Source organism: Heterodontus francisci, chromosome 20, assembly GCF_036365525.1.
Source record: "Heterodontus francisci isolate sHetFra1 chromosome 20, sHetFra1.hap1, whole genome shotgun sequence".
Lineage (NCBI taxonomy): Eukaryota > Metazoa > Chordata > Chondrichthyes > Heterodontiformes > Heterodontidae > Heterodontus > Heterodontus francisci.
In genome coordinates, this window is record NC_090390.1 from 58974682 (window position 1) to 58988289 (window position 13608).

The 13608-nt window shown below is 41.6% G+C and overlaps 1 protein-coding gene across 4 annotated transcripts in view; it reads left to right on the forward strand.

The window, feature by feature from the left end:
• LOC137380662 (arginyl-tRNA--protein transferase 1) overlaps positions 1–10376 on the forward strand; it is a 297262-nt gene extending 286886 nt beyond the window's left edge. For all 4 annotated transcript variants that reach the window (XM_068052848.1, XM_068052847.1, XM_068052849.1 and 1 more), the window contains one exon: positions 1979–10376. In XM_068052848.1, the coding sequence (XP_067908949.1) occupies positions 1979–2157 (179 nt within the window). In that variant the 3' untranslated portion in view covers positions 2158–10376. The remainder of the gene's footprint in view (positions 1–1978) is intronic.
• The last annotated feature ends 3232 nt before the right edge of the window (positions 10377–13608 follow it).

Below are 13608 nucleotides of genomic sequence, written 5' to 3' on the forward strand. Positions count from 1 at the left end.
TTTTCCGCATTGCCGGGTAGATACCAGTGTTGTAGCTGCACTGGAACAGCTTGGCTAGGGGCGCGGCAAGTTCTGGAGCACAGGTCTTCAGTGCTATTGCCGGAATATTGTCAGGGCCCAAAGCCTTTGCAGTATCCAGTGCCTTCAGGCATTTCTTGATATTTTTATTTAGAGATACAGCACATGCGGAGTGAATCTAATTGGCTGAAGTCTGGCATCTGTGATGCTGGGGACATGAGGAGGCCGATATGGTTCATCAACTTGGCACTTCTGGACGAAGATTGTTGCAAATGCTTCAGCTTTGTCTTTCGCACTGATGTGCTGGGCTCCCCCATCATTGAGGATGGAGATATTTGTGGAGCCACCTCCTCCAGTTAGTTGTTTAATTGTCCACCACCATTCATGGCTGGATGTGGCAGGACTACAGAGCTTAGATCTGATCCGTTGGTTATGGGATTGCTTAGCTCTGTCTATCGCATGCTGCTTACGCCGTTTGGCATGCCGATAGTCCTGTGTTGTAGCTTCACCAGTTTGACACTTCATTTTGAGGTATATGTGGTGCTGCTCCTGGCATGCCCTCCTGCACTTTTCATTGAACCAGGGTTAGTCTCCTGGCTTGATGGTAATGGTAGAGAGGGGGGTATGCTGGGCCATGAGGTTACACATTGTGGTTGAGTACAATTCTGCTGCTGCTGATGGCCCACAGCGCCTCCTTAATGCTTGTTTTGCATTGCTAGATCTGTTCGAAATCTATCCCGTTTAGCATGGTGGTAGTGCCACACAACACGATGGAGGGTATCCTCAATGTGAAGGCGGAACTTCGTCTCCACATGGACTGTGCAGTGGTCGCTACTACCAATACTGTCATGGACAGATGCATCTGTGGCAGGCAGATTGGTTAGGACGAGGTCAAGTATGTTTTTCCCTCTTGGTTCCGTCACCACCTGCCGCATACCCAGTCTAGCAGCTATGTCCTTTAGGTCTCGGCCAGCTTGGTTAGTAGTGGTGCTACTGAGCCACTCTTGGTGATACACATTGAAGTCCCCCACCCAGAGTACATTCTGCGCCCTTGCCACCCTCAGTGCCTCCTCCAAGTGGTGTTCAACATGGGGGAGTACCGACTCATCAGCTGAGGAAGGGCAGTAGTTGGTAATCAGCAGGAGGTTTCCCTGCCCATGTTTGACCTGATGCCGTGAGACATCAAGGGGTCCGGAGGCAATGTTGAGGACACCCAGGGCAACTTCCTCCCGACTCTATACCACTGTGCCGCCACCTCTGCTGGGTCTGTCCTGCCAGTAGGATAGGACATACCCCGGGATGGTGACGGCTGTGTCTGGGACATTGTGAGGTATGATTCTGTGAGTATGACTGTCAGGCTGTTGCTTGACTAGTCTGTGGGACAGCTCTCCCAACTTTGGCACAAGCCCCCAGATGTTATTAAGGAGGACTTTGCATAGTCGACAGGGCTGGGTTTGCCGTTGTCGTTTCCTGTGCCTTGGTCAATGCCGGGTGCTCCATCCGGTTTCATTCATTCTTCATTGACTTTGTAGCGGTTAGATACAACTGAGTGGCTTGCTAAGCCATTTCAGAGGGCATTTAAGAGTCAACCACATTGCTGTGGGTCTGGAAGGGGTTGAAAGAAAAAGATATGTATATTCTAGTTAAGAACTATAATCCTTCAGAAATGAGAAGTTTATTGAATATTTTTCCAGAAAATCAGAGTGAGCAATGTTCAAATATTAAGTCCTGTTCTATTTCCTGCCATCTCCATGTGGTTGTTTTCTAAACTTACTTTGAAAAGAATCCATTTGTAAATCTAAATTACTTACAATTAAAAATGCTCAATCTTGTATCTTAACTTTATTTGAAACTGTTTGGACATTGCTTGACTGCACATTGCTGTTTACTGCCTAAATATGAATTGAATGTTTCTTGTGTACAGTCTTTATTAAGTAACAATTGCTGTTTTTTTTTCCAGAAGATGAAAATAGTTTCCGCGACCTTGGTAAAGTTCTGGTACTGTACAGGAGTACAGTTATGCCTTATAGCATCTATCAGAGACGAAAAAAGAGAGCCAATGATGAAGTAGCGGTACAACAATATGCAAGCCTGGTCGGACAGATCTGCGCAGAGCGAATGTTACTTTATCGAACCTAAATACATGATTTACATGTTAAGGATGTAGAGATAAGATAAAACTGTATGTGATATTAAAACTGTGTAAAAATATCATAATACAAAGGTCCTGTTTTGAATATTACAACTCTAGCCAACCACTCAATATAGTATGTGTTGTAATTTTTTTTGTAGTTTATACAGCATTTAAGTTTAAAATATATAAGCAATTCTCGAACTTTTCAATTTTCTTTGGGCTGATCCTCACCAAAAATGTCTGTCTCACTATGTGTAGGTTAGGATTCTCTTGCTCTGTTTTCACTTTGGGTTCTGTCTCTCTCCCTACTCTTTTCCACTGTGCTCTTCTGTTTTATTTTTCTTCCTGTTAATCCCTTCCATGTTCTCACTCCAGTCTCTTGATCTTGTATTTCCATTTCATCTATGTTCTTTTCCTCTCTACTCCTTTACATTTTGATTTCTTTTTTTTTTTCATTTTTCCCTTTTCTCCTCAGTGAGTAGGCAGCTGAGCAACAACCTGAGAGAGCTGTACCAGCTGCCACATGTTGCGTGCTGGATATTGTTGTCTTTCACACGCATGCACATTTTGTTTGCTAATGTCATGGCCTTTACACTGAAGATGGGGAATGAATTAGCTGAGTGGGAGTACAGGAGTTTTGGAAGGAGTAAAAGGATATATCCAGACTCCACCATATTCAGAGGCCCAGCTGGTATTGTGGTAAGACAGAATGTTGTTACAGACAAGTTTATGTTTAAGTTTGTGATTTCTTTTTATATATTATGGATGATGTAGCTTGGTAGTTGCACATCTATCTATGGCTTGTCTAGAACAGCCAAAAAAAGGACTGCCTTTTATATTTTTTTAAAAATTCAAATGGAAGAGTGATGCATACTAGATACAATACATATAGTGGAGCAGCCATTGCAACAGATGAATTTTTTTTTGCTGCAAAGTATTTCGGGGGAATTAAAATTAGGGGAAAGATTTTGCATAACATGATTGAAATTGACCAGTGAGGAAGGAGAAAATAGACCTGAGTACTGAACCAACAAGGAAGAAGAAAAACAAGTTAATGGTCACAATATACATGACTGACACAAATTTAATTATAGAAATATTGTATTCACATAACACTGCAAAATAAATGTAAATGCTTCTCTAAAACTCTTAACTTTTTTTTATTTTTATATATAAAGTTCTGGTTGATAGACCTTCACTTTAGTTCGGCACATTATCTGAGCAGATTTTCCAATTCATTAAACAGTCAAATCTAACATCCTGATCCAAAGATTCATTGATGGAATGTTCCAGTGGCAGTGAACTCATTTCACACTTGGCTACAGTATAGGCATGACAAGTTATCACAAAGTACATTGAGAAGAGAAGCGGTTGATCATGGATATACAGACGATGACAGAAACTGCATGGATAGAAAGCATATGTTGTTAGACAAAGAGCAGCACTTTTCTCAGCCTTCCAAGCAATATATATAAATTTATTTTGAGGTGGCACATGCGTTATACTAGTAGAGAATAAACATCTCCTATTTGAACAGTGCATCTAAGAATGGTATAGGTACAAGAACTAGGGAGCCAAAAAGGGGAGAAAGTGGGAAAATTGCAAGATTCCAATGAATTGCTTAATGTATCTCATACAACAACAACTTTTATTTACATAGCTCCTTTAGTGTAACAAAACATGCCAAGGCACTTCACAGAGGCATGGGAACCATAGAAAAATTATGGCACAGAAGGAGGCCATTCAACCCATCGTGTCTGCGCCAGCTGAAAGAAACTAGCTGCCCAATCTAATCCCACCTTCCAACACCTGGTCCATAGCCTTGCATGTCCAGGTACCTTTTAATAGAGTTGAGGGTTTCTGACTTCACCACCAATCCGGGCAGTGAATTCCAGACACCCACTACCCTCTGGGTGAAAATGTTTTCCTCATGTCCCCTCTAATCCTTCTACCAATCGCATTAAATCTGTGCCCCCTGGTAATTGACCTCTCCTCTAGGGGAAACAGGTCCTTCCTGTCTACTCTATCTAGACCCCTCATAATTTTGTACACCTCAATTAAGTCACCCCTCAGCCTCCTCTGTTCTAAGGAAAACAACCCTAGCCGATCCAATGTTTCGTCACAGCTACAACTTTCGAGCCGTGGCAACATTCTTCTCCAGGTTGAATTCCATTTCCCACTTTTCTGCCCACTCAACCAAACCATTGATATCATTCTGGAGTCCACACCTCTTCACTATCAACTACATAGCCAATTTTTGTGTCACCTGCAAATTTCCCAATCATGCCTCCCACATTTAAGTCCAAATCATTAATATATACCACAAACAGCAAGGGACCCAACACTGAGCCCTGTGGAATGCCACTGGAAACCACTTTCCATTCGCAAAAACATCCGTCGACCACTACCCTTTGTTTCCTGTCTTTGAGCCAATTTTGGATCCATCTCACCACATTCCCCTGTATCCCATGGGCTTTCATTTTTCTGACCAGTCTGCCATGTGGGACCTTGTCAAATGCCTTATTAAAATCCACGTAGACCACGTCCGCTGCACTACCCTAATCAATCCTCCTTGTTACTTCTCCAAAAAATTCAATTAAGTTAGTAAGACATGACCGTCCCTTAACAAATGCATGCTGACTATCCCTTGTTAATCCGCGCCTTTCTAAGTGGCAGTTTATCCTTTATCTCAATTAACATTATAAAACAAAATATGACACCGAGCCACATAAGGAGATATTAGGGCAAATGACTAAAAGCTTGGTCAAAGGAGCAGGTTTTACGAGTGTCTGAAAGGAGGAAAGCAAAGTCAAGAGCTTTAGGGAGGGAATTCCAGAGCTTAGAATCTCGGCAACTGAAGGCACGGCCACCAGTGGAAGAGCAATTAAAATCGGGGATGCTCAAAAGGCCAGAATTGGAGGAGCGCGATATCTCGGAGTGTTGTAGGACTAGAGGAGATAACAGATATAAGGAAGGGCCAGGCCTTGAAGGGTTTTGAAAGCAAGAATTTGAAAGTCGAGGTGTTACTTAATTGGGATCCAAGCAGGGGTGATGGGTGAGCGTGATTTAGTGCGAGTTAGGACATGGGCAGCAGAGTTTTGGATGATCTCAAGTTTACAGAGGATAGAATGTCGGAGGCCAGTCATAAGTGCTTTAGAATAGTCAAGTCTGGAAGAAGCAAAGGTAAGTTTCAAAGAGAGTTTCAGCAACAGAAGCAACAGGGAGGGATGGAGTCAGGCTATGTTATGGAGGTGGAAATGGAAGGTCTTAGTGACAGCGCAGATATGTGGTTGAAAGTTCATCTCAGAGTCACATCTAACACCGAGTTTGTGAACAGTCTGGTTCAGCCTCAGATAGTTGCCAGGGAGAGGGATGTAGCCAGTGGCTAGGGAACGGAATTTTTGCCAGGGGCCAAAAACAGTGGCTTCCGTCTTCCCAGTATTTAATTGGAGGACATTTTTGCTTATCCACTAATGGATGCCTGACGAGCAGTCTGACAATTTAGAGATGGGGTGGGGTCAAGAGAGAGGTGGTGGTCAGGTAAAGCTCGGTGTCGTCAGCGTACATGTGGAAAGTGACATTGGGTCAGATTTTCGTTTGTGGGTCCCAATCAAGCTGTTGGGAGGAAATTCAGGTTGGGAACCCATACGTGTTGGCGCCGGGGCATAGAGGGTGATTTTCAGGATGGCAGCCAATTAAGTGACCACCTTCTGGAGCCCCTTCCAATTAAGAATAACGGGCAGGCTCCTAAGGCTGAAGGGTCAATAGGAAGTCCTCCAGTACTGAGAGATCGACAGCTCCACCGTTAGATGTGGGAGCTGCCGATGTAAGTAGTAGAAAGAGAGGGCACCGCAACATGGAGGTGCCCTCTAAAGAGCTTTTACAAATTTTTAAAATCAGAGGCCAAAGCTGCCAGGCTGTCATCGTGGAGGGGCAACCCCTCCACTGGATGGCCTGCAGCTGTGCCCCTATGGCTATGGCAGGGTTAGGAATGGTTCCAGCTGGATGGAGTGCTGCCACCGGGAGGCATCCTCCATCTCTCGGTCGTGTTTCAGCCTTAGCGGGGAGTCCGCATGCCGACTGGAAAATTTGTCCCGTTGTATTTTTGGATGATGTTGCTGAGGGGCAGCATGTAGATGAGAAATAGGAGAAGATCAAAGATATATCCTTGGGGATACCAGAAGCAACTATGCAGGAATGGGAAGAGAAACCATTGATGGCAATTCTTTAGCTACAATTAGATAAAAGCTGAAACAGGCAAGTGCAGTCCCACCCAGGTGGATGACAGTAGAGAGTCAATGGAGAAGGATGGTGCAGACAGATCGAGAAGGATGAGGAGGGATAGCTTGCTTTTGTCACAGTCACATAGGTTGTCATTTGTCTCATGCTTAAATATACACAGTGGAGAGCATATTGTAATGCATAGGCACTTGGGTAAAACATAGTGCTTCAGGATATTTTGCTAAATTGCATGCTCAGTCTCGAGTTCTATTCCAATCAAATTGTTTTAGTGCATTACCAGATGATGCTTTGCCTTTCACTTATCTGATTGCTCGGCTGTGAGAGCAACTGTTGATGGCCATGAAGAGCAGCCAGGCAGCTGTTAGTGATTATGTTGAAATGGTTTAACTGAGAAAATGGATTTTCCATTTTATTTCACAAGCAAGTTGTGAAGAATTTCCCCAACACCAGAATATACGGGATGCCTATCGTACTGTTCCGAGTTATGTATTCTATTTGTGCAATGCATTGACTGCATAAAATAGAAACTGTGAAGTTGGCACTTTAATTTGTTTCTCTGTCACAATGGAATATAGATTAATGTTTTCCATATCATGCAGATCACATTTCTTTTCCTTCATTCTCTTCCCACCAATAGCCCCTGCGAAGAAATTGAGTTACTTCTAATAGCTGTGGAGAAAGAGAACCAACTTGTATTCATATAAAGCCTAATTACATTCTCAGGACACCTCAAAGCACTCCACCTCCAGTCAGTTGCTTTGGATTGCAGTGATTTATTTAGGCAAATGTGGCAGCCATTTTGTTCACAGCAAAGTCCCATAAATGAGATTATCAGTTAATCTATTTTTTATGCAGTATTGGTCTTGATTATTGATCAGGTAACTGGGAAAATTGTGTTTTTCATTATGTAATGTCCTACGATCCTTAACATCTACCTAACTACCAGAATAGGCATTTCCACCAATGTAAGTCTGTCTTGTACTGCACTAAAATGCTAGCCTAAGTTATGTGGTCAAGACCTAGGGGGGAGCTTAAATTCACAAACTTCAGCCTCTCAAGGTTGGAGTCATACAATTTCAGCAGATATGAAATGGTTGTCTAAATTGTAAATTATAATTATTTTCTGATTAATAGAGAAAATTTGGTTATGAAAGAGCAGGCAGCCTTGCAACAATAAGCAACTAGTAATAGAGATGCATTAGGGGAAAGTTTACTAGGATTGTCATTCCTGATCATTCCAATGATTTATTCAGAAAAGTACAAATTTCTGGGATGTTGTGTGAGGGATCAGTTGTGGTTGCTTCCAGAATAGAATAGACTGCCAGCACATAGCCTATTGAGCCCCCAACATGGGGAATCGCCACTTGGGTAGATATCAGAGGGTAACCAGTATCCGCAGACTTACCCACCCAAGAGTTGGCACCTAATTATTTTGATTAACCTTCAAAAAGAATTTCCATTCATAGTAATACTTTGTATACATTGAGTTTTTCCATATTTCAATCACAACAAAAAAAACACTTGTATCTTCATCGCCTCAAGATATCTCAAAAGAGCTTCACAGCCAATGAAGTACCTTTTTTTTTAAAAGTACATTCACTGCTGTAGTGTGCTGAACCCTTGGAATAGGGCTTTTGACTTAAAGGCAAAAATGTTACCACTGAGCCAAGGCTGAAAGCTGATTAAATATTACAATAGTCCTTTATGTTTTAAAAGACTTGTGACGCTTCACATGCTATGTAAAGTAGTGTTCAAGCTAACTTTTTAAATTAACTATTCTGGTGTACTGTCCAGTATCAGTTATGATTAAATCTGTTATGTGCTAATCTGAATTAAGGTACCGTTTAATGGGCACAACACAGATTGAATTTGGCTTTGAGGTGTCAGATTATCAGATTATTGCTGCAATTTTTGATTGCATGGTTCAAATTAAATTTGTCAACATGGTCACATGCATTAATTCACATGATGCACAGCTGTGCAAATTATCCACATGCATTGTTATTTGTAGTGCTTCAAATCTGATTGGAAAAACAGTTGCACATTGCCATCTAAATTGCAATATAGCAATCTAGTTGGAAGGAAATGGAAATAAAGGAATAGTTTTCAAACTGCTAAAATAATTTCGCCTTTTATTGTGCCAGTTCAAAAATAAAACTGAAGTGGCATAAATACTAATTATTTGCTGTACTCCTTCATATATTTTTAACCTACTTAAAGAAACATTAAGGGAATGGATGATCCAGTAGATTAGAACACTTCTGTTTACCTCAGGGTATGTAGTTTTCAATCTGGTCAAGTCTGAAGGGAAAACATCTCTCTTTATAGACTGTGTCTTAAGTTATGTGGCATTCTGAATATGGATCCCACATTGCCACAGTCATTCAGCCCACAAGATTTGCTGGTGTAGGAAATGAAGTTGCAGCCAAGTAAAGCTTTTCCCTAGAGGTTAAAATAAATTTGTATCACCAAACATGATTATGCTTCCTATATACAAACGTGATGTGCATTTTGCGATACTTCACTAGAACAGCATTGCCCCTCTGAGGTACAGAAATCTCATATTTGTTTTGGTCAGGAGTATGGGGGGGAAATAGAACCCTGCAGGTCTCTGCATCGCCACAGCCAATGTCAACCAATGCCATGTTTGCTACAGAGCAGGGTAAACATTGTTGATTCAGTGATGCAGATAATGGACTTACATGCCTGGCAGACTAAGATTCATAGCCATAGTGACAAGAATGCGAAGCAAGTATCTGAACCATTGTACTGTCAGGAGACCTCTGTAATTTTGTGCACTTAAGGTGTGAAGAACTTCCATCCAAGACTTTTCTTTAAGCAGAGTTCAAGGTTTGCTTCCAGTATGGGTTTGAAAGTTTAAAAAAACTATTAATGCACAGTTACATATTGCTGCCTGGTTATAAAGCTGATGCAGCAAACCAAATGGGGAAAATTAAAATAGTATATGATAAATGGATGATGACATATGTTCAAATACTGAGATGTGCCATTGCTTGCAAATAGTTGCAGTGTCTTAAGATACTATGGTGTTTATGAAGTGTTTAAGCTACTGCTATAGTATGATTCTCTGAAAGGTTCAAACATTTTATTTGTTCCAGTCCCTAATTCAGAAAAAAAGTCAGCCCAGAATGATCTGATTCCTCATTTCAATGCAGTGATCATTCTTTCCCTGTTGGTGTACTCTTTATGAATAATAGAAAGTTGCAGTTTCATCTACAGAGACAGACTAGCAGTCACTCGTCTCCCTGGTGGTCCATATGGATGTGTTTTTTCATTAATAACCAGCTGGTCGGTTGAAAGTATTTTCATAAGATTCTTCATACAATCAGGGTTTGTAAAATTGATATTGTGCCTAAAAATCAGCAATTTATAATCCTCCCCCTACTGTGCTTGCACTTTTTAAATGTTATGCTACATTTCTGGGCTTTGGGATTATGAGTAAACAATGATACTGTATGTCATACAAAGTGTCTTTTATTTCCATATGTTTAGACTGTTCACTGTACAAGTGCCTCTTACAAATTATTACTTTTAAATGATTTATTTTATGAAACAAGAAATATGCAATGTTTTTTATATCTAAAATTGATGTATGGCACTCTTGCTTCAAGTGAAATATATTCCTGGTGACACCTTCAATCCAGGTGATTCATCTCATGCACTGCATTTTTGACGTTATGCTGACTTTATTGTGAATGGTAAATCTAAACCAAGTACTGTTCTGAGTCCATATACCTATTGGTGTGTAATGTTCATTAAGTACTGTGTTTCAATCACTTAATATTAATTGAATATTTGATGTTAAAGTAAAACATTTAACGTAACTGTCATCTTGCATTCATCATTTAGTGTTCTTCAGAAAATTTTACTATACAAGATTGGCATTGTGTTTAAAATTAATGCTGAGTTCAATTATTTGTTAAGTGTGACATATGCAACAATTGATTATTAAAAGCTTATACCCTCTGACAGCAGCGTGAGCAGTGGATGTGCTTCACGGCCATTATAAAGGTCAATTGTTGAAGTTCCAGAGCTTGCTCTTTCACTTCAATTTAATTACTTGGGTAAATTTAGTGGGTTCTTATTAGTCTGTTTAAATGTGGTACACAGACAGAGTTCTGTCTCAAGTGGGCAGTGAAAAAGATGCAGTTTCATCCTATTTGAAGACTGCCTGTTGGTGGATGATTATAGAGCTAGATTGACAGTAATTATGGACAAAATTGGTAGGCCAGACTGTTCTGGCTTCCCAGCTGAGTAATGACATTGTGGTGAGTAATGTCTAGTGAGAAAATGAAAGTTTTTCTGTAAACGCCTATTATTTTCACTGTAGCCAATTTTTGGGTTGGGCACATGGGTGGGCATTGGGCAAAGTGATTGCACTACCAACCTGATGGCACCATGAGAGGCCCAAATCATGTTCATGTTGAAGCTTATCTGTATCATTTTGTCATGCTTCCAGCACTTGATGAGTGCTGGCAGGCAACTCATCGATTGGGTGTGTAGGGTTGGTGGTGTGTGGGCAGGAGATGGGAAATCCAGTGGTTCCTCCATGGGCCAAGTTGGAAATCCAAACTTAAAGGTGGGGGGCGGGGGGGCGGAGGAGGGCATGGCACTAAGTAGCCATCAGCAGGTGGGATGAGTTTTGTAGAGCCAGGAGAAGCATTCATGTTCACCTGAAATATTTCTACTGGTTAGGCTTGGTGTAGGAACTAAATTAAAATATTTTAATAAAGCTCCCACTTGTTTGGGATGGGAGCTCAGCTGCCCATTTCGAGGCCTACATAGAATGAAGTTGGGCTGACGGTGGGTGGTAAGTTCTTTTTTTTAATTTCAGCATTAACAGGGTGGTTGGCAGATGAAAATTGCCTCAACTGTTACTAATTCTTTTGTTCTCTAAATACCATAGGTACCTCTGATCATATAAGAGGGAAAAATCAAAGAAAAAAAATTAGTCTGCACATAGTCTAACATTCTTTTTCTTTTGCCATCAATATTAGTCACAACTGCATTGCTTTTGCCACCAGTCTGGAGGCCGTCAGACCCCGAGGACTTGTCCGCCTTCAATCTCAATAGTTTGCTCAGTACTTTTTCCCTAGTGGTGATGATTGTTCTAAGTTCCTCTCTTTCTATAACCTCTGCATTACCTGTTACTATTGGGATGGTACTAGGTCCTCCACCGTGAAAACTGAGGCAAAATACTGATTTAGTGTCTCCGTCATTTCTGTGTTCCCCACTATTAACTTCCCAGTCACGTCCTCCAAGGGACCAACATTCACTTCAGCTATTCTCTTCCCTTTTATATACTTATAGAAGCTTTTGCTGTCTGTTTTTATATTTTGAGCTAGTTTTCTTTGATAATTTACCTTTGCTCTTTTTATTACATTTTAGTAACCCTTTGTTGATCTTTTAATGTTCCAATCTTCCAGCCTGCCACTGGCCTTTGCAATATGGTATGTCTTAGTTTTTGTCTTTATGTTATCCTTAACTTCCTTGCTTAGCCATGGATGTTTTTTCCCCCTCTTACAATCTTTCTTCCTCTCCTAGAGTCATAGAGAGATACAGCACTGAAACAGGCCCTTTGGCCCACCGTGTCTGTACCGACCACCAACCACCCATTTATACTAATCCTACATTAATCCCATATTCCCTACCACATCCCCACAATTCTCCTACCACCTACCTACACTAGGGGCAATTTTACAATGGCCAATTTACCTATCAACCTGCAAGTTTTTGGCTGTGGGAGGAAATCAGAGCACCCGGCAGAAACCCATGCGGTCACAGGGAGAACGTGCAAACTCCGCACAGGCAGTACCCGGAACTGAACCCGGGTCGCTGAAGCTGTAAGGCGATGCTAACCACTGCGCCACTCTCTGGAATATATTTTAGTTGGGAGGAATTGAATATCTCCTTAAACATCTGCCACTGCTCATCAACTGCTCCTACCTTTTAGTCTTCCTGCCCAGTCCACTAGGGCCAAATCTGTCCTCATGCCTCATCAAAAGACCATTGTGCAGCCCAGCAAGAACTGAAACCTAAAGTCACATGGGCAAAACTAACACTTATAAGTTCAACTTAAAAGGTGATTGTTTTGAGGATCAAAAGGGGTCTTTCTAGTACAAAATTTCAGACAGCAAAATCAGGCTGGTCTCTTTTCAGCCACATAGAAAAACAAAAATCCATCTGGACTTCCAGCAAGGCTGAGCGAGAGAGTGACCAGTTCCAGTCCACATAGTTGAACCCATCTGAGACAAGTTGGAAGCCAGCTACAGCAGAGAGAAGAGAGTGCCTTTGTAAAAACTATCCTTCTATCTGAGAATTGAACTAAGCCATCAGCGTCTTCTTCAACCCGAAGAGGACTGTCAGAAGGCTGCAACAGCCCAGCAATTACAAGATAACCAGCAACCAGGCTTGCAACTGTAAAATTCACCTTCAGAGAGGATCCCACAGGTTTTCCCTAAAATGAGACTTTTATACCTTGAACTCTAACCCTTTACCTTCTACCTACTTTTCTCTTGAGAGTGCATGAGAGAGTGAATGCATATGTGACTGGTGTTGCGAACATTTCAAGGAATGAATATTGTTTAATAAATATTTAATCTTCTGTTCTAAACCTACACAGTGGCGGCACAGTGGCGCAGTGGTTAGCACTGCAGCCTCACAGCTCCAGGGACCCGGGTTCGATTCCGGGTACTGCCTGTGTGGAGTTTGCAAGTTCTCCCTGTGTCTGCGTGGGTTTTCTCCGGGTGCTCCGGTTTCCTCCCACAAGCCAAAAGACTTGCAGGTTGATAGGTAAATTGGCCATTATAAATTGTCACTAGTATAGGTAGGTGGTAGGGGAATATAGGGACAGGTGGGGATGTTTGGTAGGAATATGGGATTAGTGTAGGATTAGTATAAATGGGTGGTTGATGTTTGGCACAGACTCGGTGGGCCGAAGGGCCTGTTTCAGTGCTGTATCTCTAATCTAATCTAATCTACAAGAAAACCTGTCACTGTTTATTTGGCAAATAAAGCACAGGGGTTGAAACACTAGTAACACAAAAACACTGTGGTCAGTTGGGAGATGAAGAGTGGAAACCAGCCACGCCATCATCCACCTGTCCATAACACGTCTTTGAAAGTGAATAAATCCCCAGGCCCAGACGATATGAATCCTAGCCTACTAAGGGAAGCAAGGGAAGGAATAGTGG